The sequence below is a fragment of the Typopeltis vanoorti genome, chromosome 12, assembly GCF_054136105.1.
Source record: "Typopeltis vanoorti isolate ZY-2024b chromosome 12, IOZ_Tvanoo_1.0, whole genome shotgun sequence".
Classification (NCBI taxonomy): domain Eukaryota; kingdom Metazoa; phylum Arthropoda; class Arachnida; order Uropygi; family Thelyphonidae; genus Typopeltis; species Typopeltis vanoorti.
In genome coordinates, this window is record NC_143560.1 from 33207696 (window position 1) to 33234275 (window position 26580).

A 26580-nucleotide genomic window follows, 5' to 3' on the forward strand; every position below is an offset into this window, starting at 1 on the left:
AATTGATTTAAGTAGTAGTTTCTCTGTTTTGTTTTTTGTTCTGTTAGTTGGGTTGTAGTTAACTAGTTTGTATGTGTTATTGTCAGAGACCAGCAGATTCATTTTTTCTATATAAGTGTGGTATGGTTTAAAATGACAGTGGCATTTCCTTTATCGGCTCTGGTTATTACTATGTTCGGATTTGTTTTAAGTGATTTTATCGCTGTTAATTCGTGCTTAGTTATGTTGCTTGTTATTGTTTTGTTATGGTTTAAAATGTTCGCAGTTTCTATACGTATTTTGTCTGCTACGTTATTAGGTACGAATCTTAGGCCTCTTTCCATATTACAAATAACTTCAAGTTTGTCTATCGTTTTTGGTGCTATAGCAAAATTTAAACCTTTATTAAGTATAGAGATTTCGTCTTTGTTTAGAGCGTGGTTAGATAGGTTAATTATGTTATTGATATCTCTGGGTGATTGGTATCAATATGGAAATTAGGAAATTAGGTTTTCTTTCTTTGTTTGTTGGATGTGGTTTGCTGTGTTTTTAAAATTTAAACTTTAAAATTTTTAAAGTTTTTTTCAAAAATTTAAAGTTTTTAAAATTTTTAAAATTAGTGCTGAAACCACTACTGTTTAATTTGTAAACAGTAGTGGTCCCAGCTGATATAGGAAAATACCTTTCAGGTATTTTCAGGAAACATTTCCTGAAAAATGATATAGGAAATAACCTGAAAGGAAATATTCAATTGTTTGCTGATGATTTGAAATTAAATATTGTAATAGTTAATGAAGGTGATGTGGAGTGCTTGCAGGATGATTTAAATAGGCTGTCAGTATGGACAAAAGATAATGGGTATCAGTTTAATGTGGAGATTTGTAAAGTTATACATTTTGGGATAAATAAATTACAAGCTGTGTACCACATTGATGGAACCATATTCCAGGAAAAATGATAAAGCTAGAGAATTAGAGGTGGTGGTAGACAGACAGTTAAAGTCTACAGAACATATTGCTAAGGTAGCCCATAACATTACTTGGTTATTGAAGAACACATTAACAAGTAGAGATAACAAAGTGTTATTCCTCTTTATAAGGCCTTGATACATCCACATCTAGATTATTATGCTCAGGTTGGTCTCTTGGGTTATCTTGGGAAGTGGTTGAGATTCAGAGGAGCGACCAAGATGGTGAGTAGTCTGTAGAAAGTTCCCTATGAAGATAGGTTGAGGATGTGTGGATTGCAGAAGTTGTTTGATAGGAGAAAAAGAGAAGATATAATAGAAACATTTTAGTTACTTAAAGAGTTTTATAGGATTGATGGAGAGAAATTGTTTTGGCACTTGGCGAGAATGGACAGAACAAGAGTTCATCCTTGGAAGATGAACAGAGGTGTGGTTAGAAGGGATGCGAGGATTATATTTTTTGCTTGGAGAGTTATGGATGAGTGGAATGAGTTGCCCGAGTCAGTTGTGAGTGCTTTGTCTGTTAATGGGTTCAAAGAGAGGTATGATATATCGTGTTGATAGTTTAAGTCAGCTGTGATGAGTCTTTGGAGGTACCCATAAAATAATAATAATAATAATAATAATAATAATTTAATAATAATATAGAATATTATTATAATAATAAAGATATAATAATCTAGAAGGGGTGCTTAAGGGTCAAAGCTATATAACTGAGATGAGACCTCCACATAACCTTTAAAAGGAATGCAGAGAACCAATCCGGGCTTCTGACCTAATGTCCAATTCTCACCTTCTCGTGGTGCACCCTGTTAAGTATCTACCTGGATACTGAATGAACGAGGATGGGCTGGCAATTTGGGATTTATATGACAAAATTGTATTCTTACTGGCTTAAACCTAAATAAAAAATGATGGTACAACATGACACAATTTCATGTTGCCTGGGGCTTCGCCCGGTTAAACAAGGCCCCCACTGTTTTCGCCAGGGAACCAGAGCAAACAGTGAAATTTGCGCTACTGGAACAAATCCTAAAATCTACCCCAACTCAATATCATGAGAATTCAAGATCAGTACTATCAACATAAGAAGTCTGAATGGCAAAGAAATGGAGCTAGCTGAGGAACTGGATAAGTACCAGATCGACATAATAAGGGTAACTGAAACAAAAAAGGCAAACACTGGTGAGATCTTTCTGAGCAATAAATACAAAATGTTATATTCAGGCAACGACAATCAAAGAAAAGAAGGAGTAGCCATAGTATTCAACGCTAAATATGAGGATAATCTTCTTGAATGGCAGGCAGTCTCAAGTGATGTGGGCAAATATCAGAATGGAGAATGGAAAATGACACTTCTTTATACCTATGGGCCCACAGAAGGTTCTACTAAGGTAGAAGTTTTGAGGAATGTTTTGAGGATTTAGAGAAAGCAACTGACACAATGAAAAAGGAAAAGCTGGTGCTTGTTGAGGATTCAAATAGCAGAATAGGAAATGATTGTCAGACATACAAAAATATTTGGGGAAAATTTGGAGAAATGTTCAAAGCTAATAATAATAGCAAATACCTGTTGGATTTCTGCTCAGGACAGGAATTAGTTATTACTAACACAATGTTCCAACATAAAAATGTGCACAAATTCACATGGAGAGAAGAGGCAAGGAATAAGAAAAGTCTCCTTAACTATGTTATTGTTGATAGTGATGTTTTCTCCCTGGTGCAGGACACCAGAGTGCACAGAGGATTTGAAATTGGAAGTGATCACTATTTAGTCTTGAGCAGGATAAAACTAAATTTCATACTGAAAAGAATAACATGTCTTAAAGCGAATAAAAGTTGAGCAGCTCTCAGATGTGAACTGTGGACTAAAATACACAAACATGATTGAAGAAAAAATGAAAGAGTTTGAGAACAGGAACCAAACCTTAGAGATTCAGTGGCAAAACCTGAAGAAAACACTGATTGATTCAGCCAGAGAGGCATGTAGTAGGGTTGTCTGCAAGGATAGAAAAATAAGAACTCACGGTGGACACAGAAAGTTAAAGAGGCAGTGAAAGAAAAGAAGAAAGCATATCAAAAGTTGCTGGCAAATAAGTCAGCTTGTGCTCTTAGAGAATAGAGAGACAAATATAAGAAAGCTAAACAGCCTGTAAAACTAGCTTAACAAAAGTCATGGGAGGACTTTGGTAAGAACATAGAACTGGTAAGAACTGTTTTCATGTCACCTTTATCATCTCTAATTCCTGCAAAAGGAATTAGAGATGATAAAGGTGACATGAAAACAGGAGAAAAAGATATCTTATAAGTATGGAGTAATTACTTCAAAAAATTGCTAAATGAAACAAGCAGTAATGACAGCATAGTGCTAAAAAAAAAAAATAACCAGGCATGTAGTCAGGAATACATATCTATACTTAAAGTAGAAAAAGCCATCAAAAGCCTGAAATGTAGAAAGGCAGCAGGAGTAGATGATATTCAACCAGAAATGCTCGAGTATGAAGGTATAAAAGTCATACAGTGGCTGCACTGTACGACAATAGCTGCACTGCATATTTCTGAAGGCCTGGACAGAGGGACGAATTCCAGATGATTGGAGTAGAGCTCTCATAGTACCCATATATAAAAAGAGAAATAAAACTGAATGTGAGAATTACAGAGGCATTTTATTACTGGTAAGTTCCTGGTAAGATATATGCAAGTATAATTGAGAAACAGTTGATTGTGGAAGGGAAGCTTGGTGAAGAACAAGCTGGATTCAGGCCAAATAGAGGTTGTCAGGATCAGATTTTCAATTTACGACAGATATCATGTTGGAGGCTTAATGGATTTTTTACAACACTCAAAAAGAATTAAAATAGAATTTAATACTTCCTATATTTCGTCCTAGTCACTTGGACATCTACGGGGATTACAAAAACAATTAATGTAACATATACACAAATAACAAACAATACTAAGCCCAACCATGTGGGTGACACTAAAGTCCTATCTAGGTAGAGCACCCTCTAAGGGAAGTAGTAGGTGGCCTGGAATGTAAGGTGGGAACTCTGGTGATGAGTGTTTCCCAAATCTTCAGAAGCTTAATGCAACCGTAGAGGAACAAAAGTCTTACATCTTCAAACACAACTATGGCCATTCAGGCTTGGCTGACCATGTTTTGTACACCACCCACAGGGTATCATGGAAGAAAACCACCATGCTCCACCACAGCAAATTCAAGAAAGAGAGACTTTTCTTAGAAGCAGCAGCAGCTCTCAAAAACCAACCAATTCTCAATAAATACGGTTGCATTAAGCGTCCGAAGATTTGGGAAACACTCATCACCAGAGTTCCCACCTTACATTCCAGGCCACCTACTACTGCCCTTAAAGGGCGCTCTACCTAGATAGGACTTTAGTGTCACCCACGTGGTTGGGCTTAGTATTGTTTGTTACTTGTGTATATGTTACATTAATTGTTTTTGTAATCCCCGTAGATGTCCTAGTGACTAGGACGAAATATAGGAAGTATTAAATTCTATTTTAATTCTTTTTGAGTGTTGTAAAAAATCCATTAAGCTTCCAACATGATGTCCTCACAGCACTTAAGCCTCTACACACGTGTTTCCGACAGATAGTTGAGAAATCATGGGAATATAACAAAGATCTCTATTTAAGTTTTTGTAGATCTGAAAAAGGCATATGACAAAGTGCAGAGAGAGAAGCTATTCAAAATGCTACAGTCATATGGTGTCAATGGGGCATTATATCAAGCAATACTTAGTCTATATTTGAGTTGAGTTGTAAGTCAGCAGTTAGAATTGAAGGAAGTACAGGAAGGCGGTTTAATGTTAAATCTGGTGTCAGAAAGGATGTACATTATCCCCTCTGTTATTCATTATCTATATGGATCACATTATGAAGGAAAGTGGTAAGAACTGATATCGTTCTTACCACTTTCCTTCATAATACCCAATTTCGATATCAGTTAAACCGGATATCGAAATTGGGGATGTTAATCCCAGCTCTTTACTTTATGCAGATGACGTTATACGTCTAAATAAATCTACTACAAGTCTGCAAAATTCCCTGACTAAACTGAATAATTGTTGTAGTAGATATGATATGACGGTCAGCATTAAAAAGACAAAGACAATGAAAATAGGCAGAAACATTGTAAATATCAACAGCATTGTGAATGGAGAACTTATAGAACAAGTAAAACATTTCAGCTACTTAGAAATGATTTTTAGTGAAGATGGTAAATTAAGTACGGAAATAGACAACAGAATCAAGAAAGCAGGTATGGTAGGCAATCAACTGAATAAATTTATATGGAATAAGAGAGAATTAGCCAAAACACCAAATTAGCTGTATACAAGTCAGTATTCAAGGCAATTTTAACTTATGGATCTGAGAGCTAGGTTAGAAGAAAACACTTGACCAAAGACTAGAGACAGCAGATATGAGAGTCCTGAGAAAGTTTAGGGGGAAAGAACAGATGTAATCAATGGCAATATCATATTAAAAACAAGGATATTAGGAAAGAACTTGCCACTGTTAGCATCCAGGAATGTGTTAGTAGAGCTAATCTCAGGTAGTATGGTCACTTAAACGGAATGGGAGAGGAAATATTAGCAAATCAAGTGTTCTCTGCCAGGTTGGCAGGAAAAAGACCCAGAGGAAGACCAAAATACAGGTGGATTGATAATGTGAAAAGTACCTTAGAAGATAAAATATAAGATAGACAGGTAACAGACTGATTTGTAGGAAAATTGTAGATAGGAAGTTAGTAACAATGTAAATTTTTCATGTAGTACTATCATATCCTGTACACCCCTTGAGGATATATATGAGGAATTTGATGAAGATAATAATAATATAGAAATATGACTTAAGACTACTATACATAAACTATATGAACATTTATTTAAGGCATTCAACTAAGCAGAATACTCACACAATACTATAAATGGCAGCTGGGTGTTGCATTCTGACCTTTGTCTTCTTGATACGTATGTTGTCATTACAGTTATAAACATAGATACTGAAAAATTAAATTTTTTTTAAATCTTCACATTACCTTCATTTCAATGTTTCAGTTTTTTCAATTTCTGTATTAGTTTGTATATTTAAAACTAGCGTTTTCAAATCTGATTTTCCTCTTTCTATACATACCAGCGACTGAATTAGAAACTTTTATTTAATATCATGTTGGACCTACTTTAGCCTGAATTACAGCACATATGCAATTTGACATTCTACAAGGTAAAATGTCAAGGTAGATTGCATCTATGTCTACAACATACCAGGCATTCACCAGACGGTCCTTTAACTGGCTCAAATTTGACAGAAGAGGACTTTACTCCCGGATCTGTTTTCTAACATATCCCATACATTCTCAATGGGGTTCAGATCTGGGCTTTGTGGTGGCCAGGGAAGATGGTGGAAGTTGCTGTCATGCTCACTGAACCACTGCTGAACAATTTTTGTGTGATAGTAGCATTGTTGTCCATGAAACAACCATCACCTGTTGGATAAAAAGTCAGTGTTGCAGGATGAACTTTATCAGTAACAATGTTCAGATATTCAATGGAGGACACCTGACATTTCAGCAATATCAAAGGACTAGTTAAGTATAATCAGAACATGTCCCACCCTCAGAACCTTGAGTTGTGTTTACAAGGCAAGCTGGGTTCACTGCTTCATGGGGCTCCCAGCAAACTTTCTCTGCTTACCATCAGTAGAACAAGGTGCACTGTCACTTGTCAGACCACATGATTTTTTTTCCAGTGTTCAGTCATGGTGTTTCTGACACAACTGTAGATGAACTTTCGGGTTCTTCACATAAATTAGTGGTTTCCATATATGCATGTGACTGCCGATACCAACCCTCTTAAATTCCCTGTTTGGTGAGATATTGGTCAGAAACAGCCTTCATTAAATATGCTTCTGTCAATTACTACAAATGCAGGAAGTTCTGCTGGTCCATGCAAGACTTCTCAGATGATGGTGATCTCATTCCTGACAGACTGTCATAAGACTGGTTATTTTTCCACTGATTAAACATCCAGGATATCTTGCCTTTTGAGAAACCAGTCAGCTGTGCCGTTTTCTAAATTGTGGCTCCAGCTACACCCACAATGTGCATCCACAATTAGCCCTTTATCAAACTCCAAAAGATCCTTTGTTTTTCCCATTGTGATAAACACTATTAATGATTACTGACCAACAGCTTTCTTAAATAGTTGTCTAGAACATGTGGTGACACACACACATATGACTCACTATTTTACATATACATTGTGTAAGTGATATTTATGTACATTTGTATAAAGGGTTCCAGTTCAGTGCCAGTATATGTATAAGAAAGAACAATTAGCCATGCTTTATTTTTTGAGAACGCTCCTAATTGCTAACACTGATTACAAAGTAAATCATACTTGTAAGTAATTATATTATTGTTTAATCCTTTTGTCACTGAGATTTTAGCAAAATTGTTTCATAAATTGCAGACACTTTTAGGAGATAATTTTACTAGAATGCCAGCAACAACTTCCTATCCTCCTGAATTTTTAATATTGAAAGAGCAACAAGAGAAACAGTGGTTAAACTTTTCTACCAATACGTCAGAGTCATCCAATCAGCTTATCATTAAGGAAGAACTAAAAAGAGCTCTTCTAATCTGTCATTCCAGTGCAGTAGGCCTTCATAATATTCTTTACAAGATGATAAATCATCTTCCATGGATCTCCTTCTCTTACTATAAAAGGTTACTCTCTCACATTGCTCAAAACAAAAACTTATAAATAACTTGTATATCTCTTGGACCAAGCCTGTATATATATTACATACAGTAACGAACATAATTAATCTAAACACTCACATTTTAAAGATAAATTTAAATTTTGCAAGAAAATAAGTACAAAAATTAAACTCCAACTTTACCTAATAATTTATATGTGCTCCTCTGTTCCTAATAAGTTCATTAATTTACTTAAGCATGGAATGGACTCTACCAACGTAGAACCCATTTTTCTTATTTCTGCATCTTGAAACCATACTTTTATAATGGATTGTTAATGGAGTATTATTATTATTATTATTCAGGCCTCCATGAAGTCAAAAGACTCATCGTGGGAGGTCCTTCCTAAGAAACACAAAGTCTATCAAGACTCATCAAGGGGAGATCCCCCCCCTAAAAAACACAAAGTCTATCATACCATTCCTTGAACTCATTGACTGCTCTCGCTCTCATCACTCTATCAGGCAATGCATTCCATGGTTCAACCACCCTCCATGCAAAGAAACCACTCCTCACCCTCTTGCTCACAGTTTCCTTTCGTATTTATGGCCTCTTGTCATCACTCCTTCCTGCTGTTCAACCAAACGAAAGAACTCCCCAGTGTCAACCCTGTAACCACCTCTCAACAGTTTAAAAGTCTCAATCATATCACCTCTCCTTCTTCTATCCACCAAACTCTGCAGTCCACATTCCCTCAGCCAATCCTCATAACTATCATTGTACAGTCCTGAAACCATCTTTGTTATCTGCCTTTGTACCCTTTCCACAGTTAATTTATCCCCTTCAAATCCTGGAGACCAAATCTGAGAACAATAGTCCAAGTGTGGTCTGATCAGGGTCTTATACAACGGGATGATAACTGTTTTATCTCTGCAGGTCAGTGTCCTTCTCATTATTGCAGCAATCCTCTGTGTTACCTTCGCCACCTTTGCAATATGTCCCCTAAATTTCAGGTTTCTATCAATCATCAACCCCAGATCTCTTGTCTCCCCTACTTCCTCCAGTATAACTCCTCCCATAAAATATGCAGTGTCTCATCGATGCTTCCCAAACCTCAAGAGCTTACATTTTGCTGCATTAACCGAAACCCCATCCATTTGCCCATCTATCTAGCTTATTCAAATCCTCTTGCAGGGCTGCCGCATCTGCACTATTACTAATAATCCTTCCCAGCTTCGCATCATCTGCAAACAACTGAATATCCCCTTGCAATCCACTGACAATGTCATTGATATAAAGGTTAAATTAAAATTATTATTATACACCTCCAGGGAGTCCAAAGACTCATCAAAGGAGGGCACCTACTCCACAGCTCTCTGTCATCACCAACTCCACCACTCAATCCACCAACCTCAACAAACTGATCATCACCTGTGCCAACGCCATCTACTGCTGACTACCACCCACTAGTATTTTACAGACAATCACAAACATCCATGCCCATGTGCGGGATTTGAATCTGCAGCCTTTTGGCTGGAGAGCGGATACACTAACCACTCAGCTAACCAGGCTGACTAAGTTATCCTTTGTATCACAATTTACTTTTCCATCTCTTTTTCACTATGGCCCACAAATTTTCTATTGGGTTAATGTCAGAAGAGTTACCTGGCCAGTGAAGCAATTGGATATTGTGATTTTTGAGGAACTCTTTCATGTTTTTGAAGTGTGGCATGGAGCGAGATCCTGTTGGAAGATGAGTTCTTTGTCTTTCTGGATCTGTGGGACCACTCTTTTCTCCAATATTTTTATGTATTGGTCAGTTTTCCTCATGCCATCAACAAACAGAAGTAATCCTGGACCGTCATATGTAAAACAACTCCAGAACATTTTCTTAGCTGGGTCTTTAGGAGCTTGAAGGTGAGCAGAAGAAATTTTCTCAGTTGCTGATTTGCTAACATGGGGTCCTCGCTCTCCTTTGACAAAGAAATGACTCTCATCTGAGAATATGACCTTCTTCCACTTCTTCAACAGGCCAATCTCTGTACACTTGTGCCCACTGCATAGCCTTTATCAAGCTGTTCCTTTTTTTGGTTTGTGGGCAGTCCACCCTGCTTCCAACAATCTTCGACAGACTGTCATGTCAGAAACATTAATCCCACCAGCTGCCAAGTCTCTATTTAAGTCTACATCAATCTTGGATTCAGTTTGCTTTTCCTTACTAGCAAACGATCTTGAGTAAGTGTAGTTCTCCTTTTTCGTTCGCATTTTCTTTTTTTTTTCAGGAGGAAATGTACCTGTCTCTCTAAACCTCTTTATAATTGCATTAACAGTACCCAAACCAACACCACACAAATTGGCAATTTGTCTTTGAGTCATGGATGTGTGCTGAGAAAGAATACATATTTTTGAATACACTTTTTTTTTTAATGAATACACATATTTTTGAATACACTTTCTTGGAGATATATCTGTTTTATAGCTACACAAAATGAATGAAACACTATGCATGTCAACTTGTTGGCACTGTTAAAAGCACACAACACTATTAATAAATATCGTAGAGACAGTTAAAACATGCAACACTCAACCAAAATAGTGAAATAAAACCCAAACCAAACCAAAACTATTCGGATTAATTTGTTCGCTATTGTATGTCTTGCTGTGCCCAAAACATTATGCTGAACCTCAACCATAGGCAAAGCATACCACCACACCAGGCCTCTATACAGTAGCAGGTGAAAGAAAAATTGAATTGGAAAAAAGGATTAAGCAAACAAAATTTGCACATGAAGTATTCAATAGGCATCCAAACTTATCTTTAAATAAAAGATAACAAATCATTAATGCTTATCTTATCAAAACTCAAAATTATTCAGCTTAGAATAATATAGGACTATTAGCTAGAAATTATTATCTACATTTTTTACACCATTACTGGTGTTTCAAACAGATTAAAGCTGACTCTCACTATAGCAAACACCGTTATAACAAACTGCTGATAAATCTAAACCAAACTTCCATAAGTACAAAATAATGCTAAAAGAAGTTCATTACAAACTATCTACTCCTGTGACTACATGAGATTTGCTATAGTGAGAGTTGACTATATTATAAAAAATCCATACATACAAACACATTTCTGATGAACAAATTTTCTAAATAATTTTTTTCCAGATGTTATATTCCTATGATTTCTTGACTATTTATCTTTAAGTGAAAATCTGATCTTAAATAATAATCCTTATATCACTCGGAATTTGTTCTTACTCAAGTTTCTCTTTCCTGATTTTTCTTAGCCTCTTCTCAAGTATGCTTGCATATATCTTAAGAATCTGCAACACTGAGTAGGAAATTCCAATTTTCACATTCAATTTTATAGATGGATGCTATGAACACTCTATTCCAATAATCTTGAATTCAGCCTTAGCAGGTCTTATGAATTATACAATAAAGACATTATATATTCATACCCCCGCAGTTCTGGTTATAAATATCATCTACTCCAGTTTCTTTTCTAGATTTCAGGCTTTTTCCCACCTCAAGTGAGTAGTAATAAATACAAGTAAATAGTCTGTTTTATTTGTTTTATCTATGACTTTCTGCTGCAATTCTTTGTAAAAAGTTTTACTGTCTTCTTCTTTCCCCTCTTCTGGTGCATATATCAATTATTCTTATGAGACACTTAATGTTTTGAGTTTCAGATTTCTATGTATTTCTACATACTTCTCTGTGTTTTAAGATTTCTATGTATTTAGTTCAGTAGTTATAATATACAATATTATAATTTTCAGTCCAGCAGTTGTTTTTTGTTCTATAAAAAAACATAGTTTTTTTTATAGATTTATGTATCATTATCATTATACCTGCTTTTGCTCTTTCTTCTTTTTTTTTTTTTACTCTGCTAGAGACTTGTATATAGTTATTTGTTTCTCTTTTTGTTTTTTCTTTGTTTCTGGCACTTTGCATATCTTTATATTGGCTTGGTTTAGTTGTTCATCAAGTTCCTCTTCTTTGTGTATGATGCTGCTTACATTCCAAATTACAATTTTCATTATATGTTCCTTTTTCCAGTTTCGTTTATCCTTTCCTGAATCATGGTTATGGTCATTTCTCTGATAATCCATCTGGGTTTTCTTTGGCTGAGACCTGAAAGTATATTAAATTTTCCCAGGACAGGTTACTAGGCCTTTTGCTGGATAAGTCCAGTGGTAGGGCTACTTAATGCCAGAGGCATTAAGTAGCCCTAGACAGGCAATTCTAACAGCATTTGCTCTGTTAGGGTTATGCTGCTCCAAACTCAGTCACCAGCACCTCAGGAAAAATGAGAAAGTGATTTTTATATATATATATATATATATATATATATATATATATACAGAGAGAGAGAGAGAGAGAGAGAGAGAGAAAAAAAAAACCTGTGGAATATTCATAACTATAAATTCACATGTAAAAAAGTTTTTAAAAAATTTGAAGAAATACAAACTCGCTGCTACCTATAAACCAATAAATCAAATTCACAATTTTTTACCTTCTCCAAAAGACAAACTCTCACCACTGATGTTACCTGCCGTATATGAAGTGCCATGTTTTTGTAACTTGTCTTACTATGGACAAACAGGAAAATCTGTAAATAAACATAACTCTGAACATCAAGACCACATCTGTCTTATTAAACCTCACAATTCTGGTCTCGCACAACATGGAGTTGAAAATGCCAACCACAGGATCCAATGGCAACACACCAAGCTACTACATCGATCCATATATAAACATGAGTGTTTGTATAAAGAAACTGCTGAAGCCTTACGGCACAGACTCAATCTTAACAGTAATGACTGTTTCACTATTCCAAAAGTTTAGGAAATTGTTATCCTCAACTATATAAAATAAGTTTATCAGTTTTAATTTAATTTAATTACAATCGAATAGCATTTAGTCCTTAAATGTGTTACTGTATACATAGAGGAATTCCAATGAAAGCATGTGCACTAATGTGTTTTTTTTTTAATGTAATTCCTATTATTGTTGATAACTGTACTGATGTTTTATGACACTTGAGACGAAATATTTATATATTATTAAAAAGTTAATTATTGTGGCATATGTGTGAATTTATAGTTATGAGAACGTGTGGTTGGCATTTGAGTGATGAAGTGATGAACAATGGAGTGATGAAGCATATATTGTGCTTCATCACTCCATTGTTTGTTTCGTTTAACAATTTTTCAAAGTACAGTAATTAACCAGGCATACAGAATATCTTTATCTTCAGCTTTCTTTCACATCGTCTTTATCATCTCTGATTTCGTTTACAAAATTCTTTCCTCCATTTCTAAGTTTTCTCAATAGCCCCAGAATATTTGGCTACCTTCCCAATATTTATTTTCTATTTTATTGCCAAAGTCTTCCCATGATGCTCGTTTAGCTGGTTTTACATATCTCTTTACTTCTTACATTTTTCTCTATATTCTCTCAGAGCACAAGCTGATTTACTTGTCAGGATCTTTTGATATGCTTTCGTCTTTTTTTTGACTGCCTCTTAACTTCCTTCCTAAGTAAACTATGAAGTTCAAATTTTTCTATCCTTGCAGACAACCACACCACATGCCTCTCTGAATCAATGCTTTTTCAGAGTTTGTCACTGAATCTCCAAGGTTGGTTCTTATTTTCAAATTATTTCATTTATTTTTAGAAATAATATTTGAGTCTACAGTTCGCTCTGAAAGCTGCTCAACTTTGATTCATTTTAAAACTTTCTTACACACTTTTCAATATGATATTCAGTTGTATCCAGGATGAAACTGTAACAAATATTATAGCTATAACATGTATGTAGGGAAGGGAGGGACAGAAACTAAGATAGAAAAACATCTTTCTACCTCTACCGCCTTTGGCCTTGCATTGTATAATGAATATACTTACCATCCATCTTCTGTGCCCAACCACATTGTAGGCTGCTGGTTGTCAGTATCTTCATCTCTGGGTACTGATGACCTCCTTATCTTGAAATCATCATCTAAGAAGAAAATGCAAAACATAGTGTAAGAAAATAAGTATGTAAATATGATCCAATCTTGTCATTAAACTAGGCATAAACACCGTATGAAAATGGTCTGAAAGGTTCGCAGCCTCGACCACAGATTATTATTATTATTATTGTTGTTGTTCCGGGCAACTCCAAGGAGTCGACAGACTCATCGAGGGAGGCCCTAACATCATGTCAAGAACAACTATTTGACATTGACACAGTATCTATCATACCTTGCCTTGAACTCATTCACGGTCGTAGCACCCACAACAGACTCTGGAAGCTTATTCCACTCATTCACCACTCTCCAAGTAAAAAACCTAGCTCTAACTCCTTTGTCAATCACGCTCTTGCCCAGCTTCCATGCATGGCCCCTAGTCCTCACACCACCAGTCATATTTTCAAAAATATCTTCTGGATCAATCTTATAGAAACCCTTCAGTAATTTGAATGTCTCAATCATATCACCCCTCCTTCGCCTATCGTCCAATCTCTGCAACCCACAAATCTTCAACGTATTCTCATAAGGTTCATTCCACAGACCTTCTATCATCTTGGTCACTCGTCTCTGGATCCTCTCCACTTCCTCCCCATCACGAAGAAAGCCTTGTGCCCATAACTAAGCACAGTAGTCCAGATGGGGTCTTATCAAGGCTCGATACAGAGGAACAACAACTTGTTTGTCTCTGCATGTTAAAGTATTTTTCAGAAGTCAAGTGATTTGATGAGCTGATTTAGTCACTTTTGCAATGTGCCCCATAAACTTCAATCCCCTATCCACCAACACTCCCAAATCCCTGGCCTCATCAATCTCCTGGAGTACAGTTCCACCAATGTGATATACTGCTGCTATTCTTTTCACCCCAAAGTGCATAACCTTACACTTTGCCACATTAAATTGACATCCATTTTCCCTAGCCCAGTCCTCCAAACTATCCAAATCATCCTGCAAAATTCTGTGCACTCACAATTGCTCTACCCAACTTTGCATCATCAGCAAACAAGTGAACACTTCCTCTCAAATCCTTTCCTATATCATTGATGAACAAATTGAAAAGCAGTGGTCCAAGAACAGAGTCCTGCGGCACACCACTAGTCACAAGTCGTCTTTTAGACTCGACTCCTGCATAAACCACTCTCTGGTATCTCTCCTTCAACCACCCTCCTATCCATCTCACTAAACCTATATCTATCCCCATCTGCTCCAGTTTACTGATTAGGGTTCCATGCGGTATCCTGCCAAAGGCCTTGGCAAGGTCCAGTAGTATCACTGTAAACCCAATACCCCTATCCAGTTCAGCCATCACTGTGTTATAAAACGTGAGCAAGTTACTGAGGAATGATCTACCCTTCACAAAACCATGTTGTTCCCCATACAATATCCCATTTTTATCTATCCAATCCTGTATTCTTTTCTTAACTAATTTCTCTAAGACCTTGACAATGATTCCTGATGTGCTAATTGGTCGGTAATTTACAACAGCAGTCTTGGAACCACCTTTATGCAGTGGAACTATTTTCCCCTCTTTCCATCCCCTCGGGACCAACCCAGACTCGAGACTCAAATTAAACAAAATGGTCAAGGGTACTGACAATTCTTTAGCTGCTTCTCGTATGACATGAGCTGGTATACCATCCAATCCCACGGATGTATTGACATTGAGGTTATGCAATAGAATACTCACCTCCACTTCATTCACCACAATTCCCGTATAATCTACTGGTTTATTCATTTCTGCAATGTCACCACCTGGATGATACATACTTGCAAAGTGCTCACTCAGTAACTCAACTATATCAACTGATTCAGTTACCTCCCTACCATCGGCATTCTTTAAAATCATTCTGTCATATACATTTTTCCTTTTACTTGCTACATATCTAAAAAACTGTTTAGGATTCTCTTTAACCTGCATGGCCAATGTTCTTTCGTAATCTTTTTTGCTTTTCTTACCACACTCGTTACCGTTCTGGCCTGCGCTTTATACCGTTCATGTGCCTGCCGGTCACCTTTCTCCTTAAATTCCCTCCATAGTTGTTTCTTTTTTCGCAACACTATCGGCACAATTTTTTTTTTCTAATTTGGTACATCTGTCATAAGCATCCCTGTGAAATTGCAAGTCATTCTATCAAGTAGTTTGTTTAATACAGCTGTCTGAAGCAAAAGTGTTGTCTGTATCCCCTGAAATGGATAAAATTGAGTATTGTGAAGTTATAAAATTATTTGTAAAAGAAGGTTTAACACCAAAAGAAATTCATTCGAAGTTCATAAAAGTTTATGCGCACTCTTCTCCTTCATTTTTGATAATTAAGAAATGGACAGCCGAGTTTAAACATGGCTGTACCAGCTTTGAAGATGATCCATGTGAAGGATGTCCAAAAAGTGTAACAACACCATAAATCATTGATAAAGTGCACGATAGGGTATTGGATGACCAGTGAGTCAAAGTGGGTGAAATTGCTGAGACTATAGGCATTTCAAAAGAAAACATGTAGGATATATTTTGCATGAAGAATTGTAAATGAAAAAGCTGTGCACAAGGTGGGTGCTATACTTGCTCACATCAGATCAAAAATGCACTCGCATGAAAATATCTGAACAGTGCTTGGAAAGTTTTAACAAGAATTTTGTTCATTGAGTTATTACTATGGATGAGACTTGGATTCACCATTACACACCAGAATCCAAATAGCAGTCAAAACAGTGGACAGAAGCCAGTTGTTCAATGCCAAAGAAGACAAAGTCAGTTCTATCAGCAGAAAAGATCATGGCATCAGTGTTTTGGAATGCTAAAGGCATTTTGTTTATTAATTATCTTGAAAGGGTAAAACAATAACCTGGGATTATTATTCCGATCTTTTAACCAGACTAGACAAAACAAAATTGAGAGAAAAACCAAGTTTGCAGAAGAAAAAAACATCTTTCATCAGGACAATGCATCTGCCCATGAAGGTATTTTGGCAATGGGAAAATTATGGTATCTGCACTATTAATTGTTGGATGTTTTTTTTTCCCACTTGGTTAGACTATAATAAATTTAGTTTAATCCTTTATCCAAGTGTAAGCAAACAAAGTTTGTGCCTGAAGTATCTTCAGGACTGAGGCAACTTGTCGTAAAGGTGGACTAAGCTCTCATCAATTGTCTTAGTATCTCCCATAATGCAAAGCACATCTCCTTGCGGACATGCATAATGCTATGCATTAAGGGAAGGACCACTACCCAGACCACTTTTGACTTTTATTGAGGTCTCATAAGTGGCAGCCAGACCCAAAGGTGGTAATACTAAGGTGGAATTAATGGAGAAGTCATATTTACCTATACGAGTTGCCAAAAGGTGTCTCACTTTATTATTAAATTACTCTGGATTAGAGAAAGATGTTGGAAGTTTTTTTGTCTTTTTTTCACTTGGTTAGTCTGGCTCCCACTAATGAGATCTCAATAAAGGTTAAAACTGGTCTGGTAGTGGCCCTTCCATTATTGCATAGTTATGCATGTCTGCAAGCAGATGCATTTTGCATTATGGGAGATACTAAGACAAGTGATGAGAGTTTAGTCCACCTTTACCACGAGTTGCCTCAGTCCTGAAGATACTTCAGGTGCAAACTTTGTTTGCTTACACTTAGATAAAGGATTAAAGTAAATTTATTATGCACTATGAATTGTTGGAACATCCACCCTATTCTCCAGATTTGGTTCCCTCTGATTTCTATCCAAAAATTAAAAATCTTCCTCGCTGGTTAGCGTTTTTCTTTGAATCAAGAGGTGATTGCAGCTGTAGAGGAGTATTTTGCAGATCTTACTGAGAACCACTACAGGGACGGGATAATTGCACTGGAGCATCACTGGAATAAATGTATTAGTCTTAAGAAAGATTATGTTGAAAATAAAAATAATTTTGAAATTATAAATTCATTTTTTCATTGTTAGGCCGAGAACTATTAAGACCATCCTCATAGCTTCCTCAGAAAGTAGAGACAGAATACCTTTTAAATTAATATGTATCATGCTATATGATATACACAGTAAAAATGATATATTCAAATGAAAATAGCAATATAATGATAGCTGTGATTATAGAAAGGTAATACCACTGTATCAGTTGATTACAGTTTGATTGAGAATTTTATTTTATTAAAAGTTTAGACCAAAGGGAAAGAGAGAGAGAGAGAGAGGGGGGGGGGAAGACCAGCAATAAGATGGAAAGACCAGTGAAGCTGGAACAAGCAAACAAATGCCTAATCCTTAAAGATAAGAAGAAGAAGTTTTTTAATTTAATAGGCCATTTTTTAACATTTAGAGCATGGATGCACAACTGACTGCCCACGGGCTGAATGCGGCCCTCATAAGCTGAATAAATAGAAGAAAAAAAATTGGTATAATATTAAATATATTTAAAAAAATCAGTAGATTCATATATTTTTATTGTTGTATATAAATAAATAATTTTATTAAGGAAAAAAAGTTTGTTTACATTCACTGCATTAACAGAAATTAAAGAAATTAACTATAGTGTGTGTGCTAAACAAATACTAAAATCTGACTGGTTAGATTGTTCTGGGAAGAAATATGTCCAGAGAAAAAAAAAATCTTTTTTTTTTCAAGAAGTTAGTTTATCAAGAATAACCATGAAAAGTAGAATAGCTGACATATCTGAAAATTTAACTGATACTCTTAAAATGAAACATACAGAATTCATTAATTTTCCATTGCAGTAGATGAGAGTTGTGATGCTAGCAATATTGCACAATTATTAGTTTATGTATGTGGAGTAAATAAAGATTTTGAAATCACTGAAGAACTTGTAGATATATGATCATTACATGGTCATACTACTGGAGAAAATATTTGTAAAGAAATAATTGAAGTTTTAAAGAATCATAACCTTTCAAGTGACAAACTCATTGGCATTTTTAGATGTCACATCATCTATGATAGAAAAATATACTGGTGCAATTACATTACTTAATAACAGAATTTCTAAAAGAACATGGAAAAATTGTAGCTGAATTGGAGAACGATGAATAACTGTGTAACTTAGGATTCTGGACAACATAATGAAATTAAATTGAAAATAGGTGTTCCTATTATGTTGCTCCAAAATCTGCACCCCACCCCCCAAAATCCTTGCAATGGAACTAGGCTTCAAGTAAAATTGTTGAAGGCAAATATGATAGAAGCTGTGATATTTACAGGTACTGGCATTGGAGAAATTGTCTTCATTCCTCGGATACCCCTCATTCCTTTAGACCAGTGGTTCTTAACCTGGGGTGTGAGAAAGCATTTCCAGGAGTGTAAGAGAAGTTTCAAAATTTTGACCCAGATTCGATGGATGACAGCTATTTAATAAAAGATGATCTTATTGAAATACGAGCCAATGCACATATTCAAATGGAATTTAAAAATCTGGCTTAGAACAATTCTGGTGTACACAGTTAGAACCTTATCCATAGCTGGCAAAAGCAGCATTGCAGACACTTTTACCATTTGCCACCACCTACCTGTGTGAAATGGGATATTCATCACTTTTGCACATAAAAACAAAAGCCAGAAATCACTTAAATGCAAGTGATGACTTATGCGTGGCTCTTTCAAAAAAAAGCCTCACTTCAAAAGTATTATTATGAATAAACAACAACATAGCCATTAACAATTGAGATATTGTTTTGTATGTATATGTAAATGTATGTGTTTATTTTTCAATAAATAAATTATCTTGCAATAGATGTAATTTCCTAAATAAAGAAATAGAAACACATTTTTCAAGGGGGTGCGAGAACTAATTTTTAGATTCAAGGGGGGTACCGATCACTCAAAAGATTAAGACCCACTGCTTTAGACTATACATTTGCATTCAAATGATTACAATTTCCAATAAGAGTTTGCTTTGCAGTGATGATTAATAAAGTCCAAGAACAGACCCTTAGATATGCAGATTTGGATTTAAGAGGTGAACGTTTCAGACACAGGCAGTTATATGTAGCATGTTCTTGAGTTACAGTCCTGAGAATTTAATTATTTTTGTCAAGGTTGATGAAACTTCTAATGTTGTTTACAAAGAAGTGTTATAATCCTCACAATTCTACATCATGATGAAAGCACCAGCACCAAATACTTGAGCAAATACCCTGAAGTGAACTGCTGGCAGCTTCAAGGTATTTGTTTAACTTCAAGTTAACCTGAAGTTAACTTCACAGTGAGGTTAACTTCACTGTTAACCTCAGTGAAGTGGGAGGGCTCAGCTAGTAATAATAATAAAAACAACTGAAAAAAATGTTTATTACTTCTTGTGTCTTTAAAAAACTATTTTAATTAACGAGGTACCATTTAAAATAAGAAAAAAAAATAAACTTAAACTAAGACTAAAAGGACAATTATAATGAAGCATTTTTACCAGGGGAGTCTATAGCATCATAATCTTCATCATCACTTGAATCACTGAAAATTAAAGGAAAAGAGCAAAAAAAAAAATCTAATTAATTTTTCCATTTCCAAAACACTAATTTCAGTTAATTTTAAAAATAAAATATTTACTAAATGAAACTTATACTAAACATCTTCTATGGAGTACAAAGAATTATTGTAGTAGACATTTTGACCAGCCTAACATCTATCATATGTTTCCTTAATTTCATTCAAAATGATAATCACACACGTTCCTATAATCCATTTCATTCACTTACAACTTGTCATACATTGCTTCATGAACTTTGTGAAAAATATATAACTATGATATTGCACTCACCAATGAATAACTTCTTTAAACCCTGCTGAAATAACTCAGTAATTCTACCACTTCTGCATTCATCAACTTCTTACTACCTACATGTGCTAAAGTTATTCTTTAGTGACTGCAATACCATCATATTCATATGCATCTCATCCTGATTGCTTCTATTTGTTTCCAGAACAAATAACTTCAAGCTCATCATCTTTGACCATTACTATTATAGTCCACTTGCTAAATATCTGCCCTAGCCAGACTAAATTCCATTAAATCCTCTCTTTTGGGGGAGGGGATATTCTATTCTCCCCAAAAAAGCTCCTTCTCTGTCAATGCAGAATCACTAATACCAATATTATTTTGCCCAATTTTCTGAGCCATATCCTTTACTAGTAAAGGTAGCATATCTTTTACTAGTCTTCTTATGGTATAGTCTGTTTCCATAAACAAGTCTCTAGAGAGAGAGAGACTTGTTTATGAAATTATTGCTGCATTAAAAGCATACCTTCCCTAACAGAAAATGCCAACTAGAATCCCCCTCCCCCAGTTGATGAAATCACAGCTCCAATAAGCACTCCTCTGCTTATTGGAGCTGTTAAGTAACTATTGCTATGTTTTGTCTTCAGTTTCTGTCCTCTCCCTTTCTTCCCATATATTAGTAAAAGGGTTTCTAAGGCCAGCTGTCAGATAGTATATGAGAATGAAACTGTTGGTAACACTTCAAGAGGCTTCCCAATCTGCAGGCAAATAATTCTGGTGCTGCTTACTCTGCAAGGATGTGCCTGGAAGAGTCCAAGTAAAGCGGCTTGTACGGAGCACTGCTGTGGACACTCACTGGCATCTGGGCTCTCCCTGTGTGAATAAGTCATTCACACCTACTCTATAAATTTTCCCAATACACCATGAAAGACAGCATAAAAATTATCATCTCATTGGCTTTAAAAAAGCACCACAAAACCTACAATTTCATAAAATATCAAAAATACAAGAAAATTTTCAAAAAAAATAAAATAAAAATACCCCCCTTCCAAAAAAAAAAAAAAAAACTTCCATATAGATGTGCATTTATGCTTACTCAGAATAAAATTTAATGGAATGAATACAGCACAAAGAGAAATAATTAAGCAGCAAGTTTAATCATTCTGATATTTTATCTCTTTCACAGAGACATCTTCAGGAATACAATATTAAAATCATAATAACACATACAAAAACATACACAAAACAATAAGCAAAAGAAACTAGACTATTTAAATCTTAAAATCCTATGAGGGGTGCACTCTGTGACTGTGCTGTCGGCTAATCTTAGCTGTTGGTTTAAGTAACATTAACATATTTATTACGATTAGGCTGTTTTTTTAAATTTTCTGCTAATTCTAAAAAGAGACTTTCCAGTTTGTATTTGCTGTAATGAAACATAATAGTTTTATTCCATATGATCTTGTGCAAAGTATCCAAGGCATGGTCAGCTAAAACTGACAGACCACAGTTATCACAGCAGATGTATTTTCTGTGTTCATCTAAGCGGATGTGAGCAGATCTCCCAGTTTGAACAAGGAATCTTGTAGACACGTGGAACTGTGAAAGGAGGAAGTGGGTTCTTAAGAAAGCAAAGAAGGGAAGTCAGCTTCAAATGAGGTTTGAAAACAGTGCAGAAATTATATTTCTTTAAAGTTCTGACTATTTTTTCTGAGGTGTCCTGGATATAGGGAATATTAATGGCATTAGTTGTAGTCTATGTTGTAGTCTATGTTGAGAAGGATGTGAGGAGGTGGAAGGGACATATAATTTGTAGATCTTTTTGGCATAGTAACCATGGACAGGAAAGTTTGGCGAATAAAGGCAAATTCTGTAAGGGAAGCCTAGGTAGAACAGAAGTTGAAGTCTCTAATGACAAGGGTTTTTGACGACACCATATTGTTGAGAAGGGCGGGGAGATAATGGGAAAGTTTATGTATTTATCTCTGTGACTAAGACAAATTATTGGAATGATTAAACCTGCTATTTAATTATTTCACTTTGTGCTGAATTCATTCCATTATATCTTATTCTGACACTTCCAAATAGATTTTATCAACAATTGTGGGGGGGGGGGGGGTCTCAATACTGATATCAAATGGGAGGGGGGGCTTTTAAGCAGGGCTATGTCCTTTCACTTTGTGGTAATCAGATCTGGAGAATAAATGGAAAGACTAGGTCAGTCATATGCTCCCTGTAAGGAGGAGGGAGAGCACATGTTAAAGAGAATGAGGTGGGGAAGAGAAGAGAGAGAGTGCAACTAATGGGGATTATTGTTCCACTGTTTTGAGAATGACTGACTAGGTGGCAGAGAGAGAGAGAGAGAGAGATGGAAAGATAAGGCAGATTATTATTATTATTATTATTTCCCAAGACCTCATGGAGTCAGACTCATCTGGGAGGTCCTTTTATCACACACACACATCTCATCATACCGTGTCTTAAACACACTCAAACTCCTTGCAGACACCACACTCTCAGGCAAGGCATTCCAATCATTCACAACCCTGCATGAAAAAAACCTGCCTCTCACTCCCCTACTCACACCCTCTTTATACAGTTTCCAGGGATGACCTCTGGTTCTCCTATGTTCTCCCACAATTCTCTGTAGAACTTCTCCACCATTGATCTTATAACAACCCCTTACCAACTGATAGGTCTCTATCATATCTCCCCTCTTCCTTCTCTCCACCAGACTCTGCAAATTACATCTTCTCAATCTTTCCTCATACTCAACATTCCAGAGGTCAGAAACTACCTTAGTCAGTCGCCTTTGGACCCTTTCCAGCATCTCTTCATCCTTCTGAAAACCCGGTGACTAAATCTGGGCACAATAATCCATGTGTGGCCTAATCAAAGTCTTATACAATGGAACAAGAATCTCCCTACTTCTACACGTCAGTGTCCTCCGCATCATTCCCAGAAGTCTTTGTGTTCACAATTTTGGTGGTGTCCCCTAAATTTTAGATCCTTATCCACTATCACTCCCAGATCTCTTATTTCCTCCACCTCCAACAATATATTCTCACCAAGCATAAATTCTGCATCCCATCTTTGTTTTCCAAATTTTAAAACCTTACATTTTGCAACATTGAAGTCACATCCCCATTTGCTTGCCCAATCACTCAATTTATTCAAGTGAAGATGTTGTGGCCTTCTTGCAAGGTCACAACATCTTCACTATTCTTTATGGTTCGTCCCGACTTTGCATCATCTGCAAACAACTGAATATCTCCATCCATATCTTCACCAATATCATTAATATACAAGTTAAATAGTAATGGCCCTAAAACAGACCCGTGAGGCACTCCACTAGAGGCTTTCCTTTTCCTGGATATCGCACCCCCATACACAACTTGTTGATACCTATCAGATAGCCAGTCTCCAATCCAATGCACTAATCTAATATCCAACCCCATCTGCTCTAGTTTGACTGTCAACTTATCATGAGGTACTCTATCAAAAGCCTTTGCAAAATCCAAGTATATTACTGTGTATCCTTCTCCTCTGTCCAAGGAAGCAGTCACTTTATTGTAATAAGTAAGTAGATTACTAAAACATGATCTCCCTTTAGCAAATCCATGCTGTCCATCAAAGATTATACCATTGTTGTCAACCCAACTCTGGATCCTAGTTCTCACAAGCTTCTCCAACAACTTAACCACAACACCTGACACAGAGATAGGCCTATAGTTTGATGCTTGAGTTCGATCGCCTCCTTTATGAAGTGGCACAATCTTGCCCTCCTTCCATTTTTTAGGAACTTGACCAAGCGCAAGACTCATATTAAAAAAATATGTCAAGGCAGGTGTCAACTGTCTGGCACATTCCTTCAGAGTACGTGGTGATATATTATTAAGTCCCACAGCCTTATTTACATCTAGTTTGTTCACCTCCCCATACACCTCCTGCTCAGTTACAGTCAGTCTCTCTCTTCCCCATCATCAAATGCTCTCAATCTCTCCATGAAGTCACACTCACAAGATTGAAACACCTTTATGAACTGTTTATTAAGTATCTCCACCACATATTCCACAACAGTTGTCTTTATACCATTTCCTCCAATCAATGTCATCCTTCCATAATCATTCTTTCTTTTGCTGGCTACATATCGAAAGAACCCCCTAGGATTCTTTTTGGCTTCATTAGCTAACTGCTGTTCATACTTCTCTTTAGCTACTCTCACCAACCAAGTTACCCTCCTTGCCTGGTCTTTGTAGACCTCAAGAAATTGATTACTTCCACTTCTCTTATGCTACCTCCACAATGCCCTTTTTCTCTGTATCGCATGCTTAATCTCTTTATTCATCCATCTCACCCTTGGAATACATTGAGACATTGCATCTACTAAATAGTTTTTGAAAATCCCCCAAGCTGCACTGATCTCTTTTCCAGCTAACTCCTCATTCCATGCTACACCCACAAGCTGTCTCCTGAGCTCTTCATAATCACCCCCCCCCTTGTAGTTCCACATATACCCTTTTTTCATAGGGGTCCTTGCACTGCTGGCAGCCACCCAGGTAATCACCTCATGGTCACTTTCACCAATTGGTGGATGATTTGACACCTCATTTATAATTACATCCTCTGATGAGATGACCAAACATCCTCTGATGAAATGACCAAAGATAAGATAAGATAAAATTAAATTTTTTAGTTGTATTAGTGACATTGATAATTAGTTAATTAAATATTACTGTATGACAACTGTGATCAGTAGGTGGTATTTGGTTTAGTTAAAGTTGTGAATTAATTAAATTATTTGTGTTTCTTGTGTGTGGCTTTGAGAGTGAGAAAAATGGTGGTGAGATTTAGAATTGTGCAAGTGGCATACATTTTTCGAAAATGGTGTGGTGTCATGAATGCAACATGTATGCTTGGGGAAAGATTAAAGATATCTATATGGGCAGAATTAATAGGAGAGATTAGAATTTTTGTGTGCAAGAAGTAAAACATGCTTATAGATTATGATATGCCATCGAATGTGAGTGGTAGCAGGCAAAAGATCATGGATGTAGCTACAGGAGTATGCAGGGTTGATGGTACAGTTGAGTACATGAAAGACAATGCAGCTAACAATAATGGCAAGACAACAGAGATAACTGGCAGTAGTGAGCTGTAAGCCCATGCAAGGTAGTGAAAACATAATTGGTGTAAATGGCAGTGAGAAAGTAATTGAAGAGATGAAAGTGGAGTTGGTAAAGATGAGGAGAGATTAAGCACATGCAGAATGAACTGAGGAGAATTAGAGATATATGCATAAAAATGTGAGGAAGAATGGGATGAAAGATGACCTTTTAAAAGAGATATCAAATGATTTTAGTATGGGAAATGAATAGAGGTGTGGTGAGTGAAAAGGTGAATAAGATTTGATTTCTGGGATCAAGGTGATTGAAGTATTGGATAAGAGGAGTAAGCAAGCAAAACAGTTGGTAATGGTAGGAACACACACACACACACAGATAAAAGTGTAGTAGATAAGGTAGTCAGTACATTGCCCAGCTATAATAATGATGAGTTGAAAAGGTGAACAAAGATTAGGAATGATGTGCTAGCAGAGTTGTATGGAGAGAAAGGAAATTCATTTTGTGAATGTGTGGGATAAATTTTGCTTCAATTTACACCAGAAATATGAAGATATGTTGGAAAAGGTCTAGAGAAGACTAACTAAATTTGTTACTGGTCTTTGGAATTGTGATATGAGGACAGATTGGGGGGAATGCAGTTTGCAAAGCCTTGTGAATAGGAGGAAGAGAGAGAGGATATGATTGAGACATTTAAGTTGGTAAAGAGTCGTTACAAGGTTAATGTGGAAGGAATTTTTCATAGAATGGGGAAGAGTGCAGAACAAGGGGAAGTTGTATAAGGATGGTGTGAACAGGGACATAAGGGGTAGATTCTTTGTATGAAGAGTGGTTGGTCAGTGAAGTCTAAAATATGGTTTGATGGGCTTTGTGAGTAACACTGTTTGCCCTCAATGAGTCTTTTGACTCCATGGAGGTCTGGTGTTAATAATAATAATAATTTGAGGGATAGATGGAGCTGCATAAAAGGGATGGGCTACATTTAATGGATTTGGTGTGAGTCACTTGAGAAACTGTTGCTGCAAAAAAGTAATGACTGAAGTCATTGGAAGACC

General features: G+C 36.2%; 1 protein-coding gene across 1 annotated transcript in view; it reads right to left on the reverse strand.

Annotated features, from left to right (window-relative positions):
• Positions 1-26580, reverse strand: part of LOC150100673 (rho guanine nucleotide exchange factor 17-like) — a 425511-nt gene that overhangs the window by 67201 nt on the left and 331730 nt on the right. Inside the window, exons 16-18 of the mRNA XM_090401857.1 lie at positions 20094-20137; positions 13595-13688; positions 5888-5974 (exon numbers count right to left, since the gene is read on the reverse strand). Of these exons, the coding sequence (XP_090257983.1) occupies positions 5888-5974; positions 13595-13688; positions 20094-20137 (225 nt within the window). The remainder of the gene's footprint in view (positions 1-5887; positions 5975-13594; positions 13689-20093; positions 20138-26580) is intronic.